Here is an 8993-nt window from a genome sequence, read left to right as displayed (position 1 = left end):
TTTTATTGCCATGTATTCTATTTGGATGCAAAATTTTATTGGAAAATAAATTAACGGAAAACATTCCAGGAGCTAGTACAGAATCATATTATATTTGTACACTATCATTCTTACAATTGCTCTCTATTTATAATCAATCATATATACGATAATATTTGAAATACCTACTGAATCACATACTAGATTAATCATCACACAGTAATTTTTTCTCAATCATCTTTCCAAATAATAAATAAAAAAATGGATAATTAAGCAGGAATAGTCGTCCACCATCATGGATGAATTAGAAAGAGGAATCGTCTTTGAAATAATTATTGTACAGTACAACAAGTGGGTTTACATTTAGTTGAGCTATCTGAACCACTACCAATTTCTTTAGCGATATCAACAAATATATCTACAACATTTTGCGTTGTCTTAGCTGATGTTTCACGAAATGGACAACGCCATTCTTTGGATAATATTATACCATCTTCATACGAGACAATTCTTTCATCACTTCGATCGCATTTATTGCCAACAATCACGATAGGAACATTTTCATCTCTCATACGTAAAATTTGCTGTCTTAGGGCTTGAATATGTTCAAATGTATCACCATTGACAATCGAATAGACTAGTAGAAATCCATCGCCATTCTTGATGTACAGATCTCTCATAGATGCAAACTGTTCTGTACCAGCTGTATCCAGTATTTCCAATTCAACCTCATCACCATCAACCTGTAATACTTTGCGATAGAAATCTTCAATAGTAGGATCATAGCGTTCGACAAAGTAACCAGAAACGAATTGAACTGTTATAGCACTCTAGGAAGATAGATACAGAAAAAAAGGGGAATATAAAATAGGGATATCCACGATTAATAATAAATTGAATAAAATCTTCACTGTATTGCAATATTCTGTTAGTATTCTATATTCAGCTTTAGCGTAGAAGACATCTATTGACGACATTAATTTTAATTACACAGATCGATTTTAAAATAAAATTTATTTAAAATACCTTGCCGACACCTCCAGATCCTAACACCACAATCTTGTAAGATTTCATCCTACCAGTCTTTCCGATACAACTAAAATAGAATACAGTAATGTCTAGTTTAGAAACCTCTTACAACATGCGTCTAACGAACGTCTTGAATGGAAATTTTCAAGAAAAATTCTTTTGAGTAATGACTCCTTTGATTTCCAGTATTCACTATAGTAGACTTTTATTTTTATTGGTGTACAACAATCAATTATAACATGGAAGAAATTATCGTATTTTATTCCAGTTAATCGATACGGAATATAAACTGTAAAGGACGTTTACCATTAAGACTAAAAGTGTCTAGTTAATCGGGCAGAATGATTGCAGAATCGAGAATTAACTGACCTCTGATGTAATTGCAATCAACTTGAATCATAACGGCGTATGCAATGATTCAAATTTTAATCTAATTAGCCTTGTAATACCAATTCCACGCATGAGCTTTCACATCCCATAAGTTACATATTGCTATGTACGGTAAATTATATACTAAAGTGTCGATAGAAGAGTTTCCTTTATTTGCACCTTATGAGCTATATACTATTAGCCTATAGTTCTGCATTAGTTTGTAGTGTGTAAACAGGCGTGTAACATTTCTATCAAAGAGAAGTAGTACTGTATAAACACAGCGTTGAAGCATATTGATGGGTAAGTATTTCAATATTATCATCTATGTACTCGCTACAGTAAGTGTTAACCTCACTACTAATGTTGGATAGTTATTATCAAAATTTAATAAATATTCTATTTTACACTTCTGGCAGTATCGTTTGTACTGAAATTGTACAAATGATGCGCAAGTCCTGACATGTAAAAGTTTCCCCTTTCTATAGTTTGAAGGTGCCACATCTCAAGTTACGATGGAGAATACTGCACATCTTACAGTTTGTATTCGTTAGTTCGTTTGATCCTAGATATAAACACATATATATTGCCTTATTTATATATTTGGTATTTAATGGTATATCATGAATGAAGTGATACTTTGCTATATTATACTTAACCAAATAAGTCGCTCGTTAGATTAGTACTCTATGGCTATTTTAATTACGGGAATTTTGAGGTGAACGTATCTAAAAAGTTTAACGACTAATGTAGGATTCTAGTCTTTTACAGTATGATAACATGCTACATTTTGAGCAACTTCTGCGTAAAAAAGTAAGAATAAATAAAAGACATCGCAAGAGAATAATTGTACTACGATCTAATAATCGTAACCTTGCATATTAATTTAGATATAGTCTATAGGGTAGACTTCTAAAGTAGGCTAATTAACTTTGCAATACTATAGCAATATCAAACTCTTGCAAAGTGTGAAATTTTTCTCGCAGCACTACAAGCAAAATACGGAATTTTTACCGAAGGTCATCTAACGAATCCAGCGTAGCTATTCGTCGAATTTACGTGCCTTTTAAAGGGATTGCCCAATCATATGCGACTCTGCTCTAATGCGTTTTTTTCACTGAATGATTTCGAATAAAAAAATCAAACTAACCAAAGTGTAAAATGTTCCTTGCGACATAATACGTCACTGTTAAGCAGTATGATATAGAATAAATTGATAGGATATAAAAAGTGTGAACGGTCATAACTTGGAGATGTAATGCTGCTCAGTAGTAGTCAGTGAACAGTTTTATGGCATATTTCTGAATGTAATAGATGATGCAGAACTGTTATTAAGAGTTTATCGTAAGCAAGTGTTTACATAACACATTTGTCAATGTTTTTTCACTCAACAAATGGCATTTTGGTTTCAATGTACTTGCATGATTGTAGGCAATGATTATAATATACAGTATTTACATGGAGCACTTCTTCAAGACATTTACGCGTCATATACTGTAGATTCTACGAAAGGTCATTCAACTATCTACTGTCATAACATTTACGATATAGATGGTATATAAAGTATAGATGAAGATTGCAAATAATGCACGATAACTAGTACTTTTTCACTGGCATTACATATGATAGGGCATTAGACCTAGTTACAGTCGTTGGGTTACAGCCAGCTCACCACAGCCTGTATTAAGCTAGGTTACACTACAGATTATATGATAGTGTATACCTTTTTAATTAAAGCTTATCGAAATTTGACATTGCGCAACATGCGTACATCTGGAAATAAATTATAGGAATACAAGATACTTCAAACACACGATAAGATCGCTTGACAATTATTATACATTGAATGCAAAGAAGATAGTATCAAATGTGAGTTAAAATAGTATTTCTTCGCTGATATGAAGCATTTAAATTCTTCCAAATAAAATTATTTCTAAACGATAAAGTGACAACATTTCATAACATCATAACCTTCTTGCAATTGCATTACTGACCCTTCAAGTTACAACCGATTGGCACCGTATACAGAAGCGCAGTACCGAATTTTAGAATATTTACATCATGTCATACAGTCTACGGTCAAAGCCATAACAAACTCTCATAATCAAATACTTAAAGTAGATATTAGTCTTATCAAAAGATGGTCATTTTCTTCTTCTCAGTATTGATTTTTAAACGGTACTGCAGTGACCTTTCTTTTTCCTCTAGACGAGATAAGGAAGCTGAAGTTGCTCTTAATTTATTTGTAATGCGATCTTCCATTCTTTTATCCCTATATTAACACCATAGAGTTTTTACATCAAATCGATGCAAGTCAATTTTTACGAAGTAGCGCTTCTAAAGTTACTACCTACATACTTTATAGTCTGTATGGACTGAAAATAAACAACATACATTATTTCTTAAAAATGATTACGGTAAATTCATACTTTCCAGTATGTCGACCAAGTGAAGTATTTTGAGATGAGCGTATCTTTTTTAAATTTTTAATTTCTTGTTGAACCTTTACTAACTATAAAAAAATGTGAAATTTTAATAAAGTCTGGAGGTGAATCAGAAAACAAAACTAAGTACAAGAGATAAACATTCTGGTCGTACTTCGATATTTAAATTTTTAGGATTTTGATCCTTTTCCGATTTTCTACTCCTTTTAACATCGTTTCTATGTTCAGCAACATTAGCTCCACTAACATCTACAAGAGAGAATGAGAATATACATTGTTAATGTTACGCAAAATCTACTCCAAGCACTTCAATACAACTGAGTATGCGATCTTCCATGTAAGGTAAGCTTATGCTAGTATGTATTTTGTTGGTATGCATTATGCTTGCGCAAGATTACAAGTGCAGCTCAACACAGTGTCTCCAAACTTACTGCTTAAGCGATCATTTATGAAGTCAAAAATATCAAAGGCCGTACTATCGTCATCATTTGCCTGCAGAACAATAAAATATCATAGTGATGAACGTATTTATCAAAACATAATGCGAATACGAAATCCAAACTCACTGCTTTGGACGTTTTATCACGGGATTCTCGCTGGCTTTTTAACTCTGTAATTTTTTTTTTAGTTTTGGTCTTGAATGGATTTTTTAATCGGTCCGTCTCTCGTAATTCCTTACAAGTATCAAGTGACGCTCCTAATACAGTATAATTCGATTAATCATGGACAGAAGTCAGGTCAATTATAGAGATTTAATTGAAAGAGAATTATCATGCCTTTTGGAAAAACGGATATAATAACTGGCTCAATTATTCCTTCATTTCTCTTTCCTAGGCCTTTCCTACAAGATGTAACATGATACAATATTAGTACTACTCTATACAATATTTGATGAAATCAACGGTCATCATTCATTCAGATTCTCTTCAACTCGCCCTGGAATATATCCCATCTTTGCTAAGAGCTTAGAGCCTACTCCCTAGTTAAAAAGTAGGTAAAAAATGGATAGAAATTACTTTTAATTATTAGTGATTGTTGAGGAGCGAAGAGAAAAGTGTGTGAAAATTCTCGCAAATTCAGTACCTTGGTATGATTTTCCCATTCACCTAATTTGTATTTTTCGGAAGGATTGACGGAAAGTGATATAACTCCGGTAATTTTTGATTCATTATCAGCACTGTCATCGCTATGTATATCGTAGTCACTGATATCTTCATCTTCAAGTGATGAATTTGAATCTTCAATATCTGAAAATAAAAATGGATAAATATATGACATAATGTATAATACATTTGAAATTAAAAAAGCATTCCGAAAGCTTAAAAAGCAATGTGTTACCTTCAATAGGGAGAATATCTTCAATCTTCACGATACTATCAATGCTGTATTGGTCATAATGGATGCTAATTTTCCCATCGTCAAGTATGCCTCTTTAATTATGCAAGTCGAAAATACAGTTTAATATAAAATCTTACAGTAGTTATAATATTACGAATATCTTTGGAAGTTGAACTGTACCTAATAGTTGCTCTGTACCATAGGTCATCTTTATATTTTGCTAAACACGATCCTCGTTCTTTTATTATACTATATTTAATGGAAGATAAAGGGGGATAGTTAGTTTATACATGATCCATACGGTTGATAATATCTAAGTTAGTTGGTTTTATCTTGTATTATTGGATAATATCAGCAAGTACGAATTTTTGTACCTAAAATTAGGTTCCTCAAACGATTTCATGTCAGAGATGTTTACTGGATAGCCATGACTATATCTAATCGTGAAGGTAATGACAAAGTTTTAACATCATCATCAGAAATTAATTTAGTATCATCGTATGGATAAATATTTTATAAACTGTGGATCGTAAGACGATATGAAATTACTTGCAATCTTCATCACTATAATTGCATTGGCCGTCTAAATAGAAGGGGCAGGGGCGCATTTCATGAGATATAGGATTTAGAAACATAACCTTTACCTAAGGGTGAGAAACACAGAAAACAACTTGATGTTATCGAAAGTCACAGTATGCTAAAAGAGGCTGCAGAAATTCTAGTACTGCTATTAATTTTAATTTTAAAGCTACTAACTATATCTGATTCATCTAACGAATCTGTATCAACAATAACCGCATTGCCATACTGGATTCCACCCCATGAATGTTGATACGGAGCTCTACACTTTGCTCCTACGGTATATTTCTCATTAACATGACGTCGTTGCTGTAATGTTGTGGTTTTGTTGTCATTTGATGTGGAACTTGAGGTGGTTTGGACATCGATTACTTGATCGATATAAGATATCAATTTGCTTTTCTTCAGTGACAATAAGCTACCTTGAAGCAAAATGAAGTTGTACTATTAATCTCATTTGCATCAAAAATTTACCAGGGTGCCATTATAACCATGCTTGAGCACATTTGCAAGACACAGTATTTTTACAGTAATCCCTTTTTCTATGTACAGAATATACCTTCGGTTAATTCAATTAATTGCTTCAAATCATCTTTTAATTTGCTAATATCTTCATCTTCAGATCCAGATGCAATCAACAACTCTACTTGGTTCAGCTTTAAAATGCACAGTAATCGTATATATAATTTAGATACTTAACCTTGAATGAACAAGTGATAAAAATAGAGAGTGAATCATCGACAAGCTTTCTAGTCTTCTAGCTAGAGTCATGACTCTACAGAAATTGTATACGTTAATTCGATATTTAACCTTTTAATAAACAAATGATGAAACTGGCGAGGTGCATTATGAGAGTGTACACGAATAACTAGCGATTGATTGCTGAAATTTTAGAGTATATAGTCAGTAAACGTACAATCGCTTAATCTAGATACGGCATTTAATCGCATACTGAACTAGTGACAAAGTTGGAGAAGGTGTAATACTGTATGACCGTGTACACGAATAGCCGACGATTTATCGATAAATCCTTTAGACTATTAAAGTAATTCAGTACTCTACGACACATATAATAGCGACTGCACATAAATCAGCTTAAAAATAGACAGAAATACTCGTATACGTAATCCTATTAGATAGTTAACCTTCATGAACAAGTAGCGAAAAGGCAGTAATAACGTGCACGAATAACAACCGGTTCATTGACAACTTCTTTAGTGTAGTCTCAATACGCTACGATAAGTATGATAGATTATACATGATTTAAGACGACAACAAGATTGATCATACGATAAACTTGTTACTGTATATTATAATTTTATACCTGCTGTTTAAAGTTTTCTAGGTCTTGTTTTAACTTTTCCTCATCCATTCAAATCTTCTGTTGCTGTTCTAGTGCTAAACGTCTAAAAACTGAGATATTGCTATGTAGAGCAGCATCATACTATCCAATGCAATACTATAACTCCTCAGTCTAGTACGATACAGTACAGTACAGCGGTACAATGGATACTTTAAAGGGTCGAGTATCGATTCTAGTCTGTTTCCATACAGTATACAGTGCTCATACTGACTTACAGTAGACAGCATGTTTATTTTCTTTTCAGACATAGAAAAAGGGAAAAAATATTACTGAAACTAACTAACATAGAATTACTATACTTTACACCATTATATAGCATGCAAAAACAATCGAAGCACATAGTGATAATTACTATGTACTTTGCCATCCAAAAGTTGCAAACGCAAATAAACACATCGGTATACATTACTGTATATATTTGAATTAGAATTATTCATGTCGATACTTCTGTATCACTTAATTAGCCATGTATAGTATCATCAGGACTACTGAAGAAAAAGAAAGAGGGATGGGAAACGACTTTTCCTCAATATAAATGTGAGGGCCGACTTTTTTGTTGGTCATTTTAACCGTATAACACGTCTGTAATCGTACATTGTACTCTTTACAAGTGTGCTCCCAAAGTAGCCACCAAGTTGGTTGGCTACAGTACGATGTATTTGATAATTAAAGCAATTACGGGAAAATAACTATATTAAGTATTATCTTGCTATATTTATATGAAATTAGTTAATATGGGATCATTTTAATATCCGTTTATTTTATCCCTATTATAAAATATGTAAAAGATAGACGTATAATACCTTTAATGCTTCGCGCAGATACAAATATCATGGACTACTAGATGCACGGTAGGTATATCGAGTAGTCCATGCAAGTATTATGTTATAGATTAATGGTGCTAATTTTGAGTTGGCTATGTGAGCAATATCGGTATAATGGGGTAATTTTAATTTAGCGACGAGGTAAACTTAAAAAGTTTTTATACAGTGGATTGGATGAATGGCTTGCAGCGTAATAATTGACAGGGGTAATCTTGTATCAAGCATAAAGTGATATTCTTATATCGTTTGCCATGGATGACTATGGGATGCAATGGTATTTACCAGTATAATCGTAGTTATTATTCAATCTTGTGATATTTACAATTTGGATCAAAGATTAATTTTAAGTTTTCAAAATTTTAATCATATACATATGTACTCGTATATAAATGTGTAAGTATACGCGCACGTACGTATAATACATACGTTTATAATTACATATACAATATACAATATGATAAGCGTTACTTCTATGCTAGATCCTTCCCTTTTCCGCTTTTCACATGAATTGAAGATATGATATATTTGTTATTCGCATATTTACTACCAAGCACCTAGGTGAAAAAAAAAATACCCGAAATTCATCACACTGTACAAGTTATTAGGACTAATTAGCATATATATATACGAGGAAAAATGAGAAAACAATTGCATCTAAAGACAAGATAAATAAAGCTACGAATATTATAGAAAATTAAATAATTGTGAGGTTTGGTAATGAAATAATAACAATGATGCCATTCTCTTCCAATTAATGTAGTTAACCGTTGAATACAATCCGTAGATAATAATGCAAATCATAATAATAATTCTATTTGATAAATTAACAGATGTATGAAAAAAATAAAGATGTCAATAATTATGTATACGAATGTAAGTAATCAATTTCCCGATATCAAAGATGCTAACATTTGCGTAAAATATCTAAGATCAATATTTTGCGGTGTTGTTACGCATAAGCGTATAATTTGATGGACATTTATGGATTTATGATACGTAAATCTCCGAATTTTCTTCTGCTATCACAGTTTTGAATTCCTTTCTATACTTCCCATAATCTTGAATAGT

At 32.2% G+C, this 8993-nt stretch overlaps 2 protein-coding genes across 2 annotated transcripts in view; one reads left to right on the top strand and one right to left on the bottom strand.

Annotated features, from left to right (window-relative positions):
- Positions 1–311: 311 nt before the first annotated feature.
- Positions 312–1053, bottom strand: TRIADDRAFT_49712 (uncharacterized protein; the record flags this gene model as incomplete). Its single annotated transcript, XM_002108035.1, has 2 exons — positions 312–809; positions 1006–1053. The coding sequence occupies 2 exons, from the start codon at positions 1051–1053 to the stop codon at positions 312–314; spliced, it is 546 nt and encodes a 181-aa protein (XP_002108071.1).
- Positions 1054–8755: 7702 nt separating this feature from the next.
- Positions 8756–8993, top strand: part of TRIADDRAFT_52170 (uncharacterized protein) — a gene marked incomplete at both ends in the record, with an annotated part of 2089 nt that continues 1851 nt past the window's right edge. The window contains one exon of the mRNA XM_002108772.1: positions 8756–8798. Coding sequence (XP_002108808.1) covers positions 8756–8798 — 43 coding nt within the window. The remainder of the gene's footprint in view (positions 8799–8993) is intronic.

This window comes from Trichoplax adhaerens, genomic scaffold (assembly GCF_000150275.1).
Source record: "Trichoplax adhaerens TRIADscaffold_1 genomic scaffold, whole genome shotgun sequence".
In the NCBI taxonomy this organism is placed as follows: domain Eukaryota; kingdom Metazoa; phylum Placozoa; class Uniplacotomia; order Trichoplacea; family Trichoplacidae; genus Trichoplax; species Trichoplax adhaerens.
The sequence above is the reverse complement of the archived record's forward strand: the minus strand, read 5'-3'. Positions and strand labels throughout refer to the sequence as shown.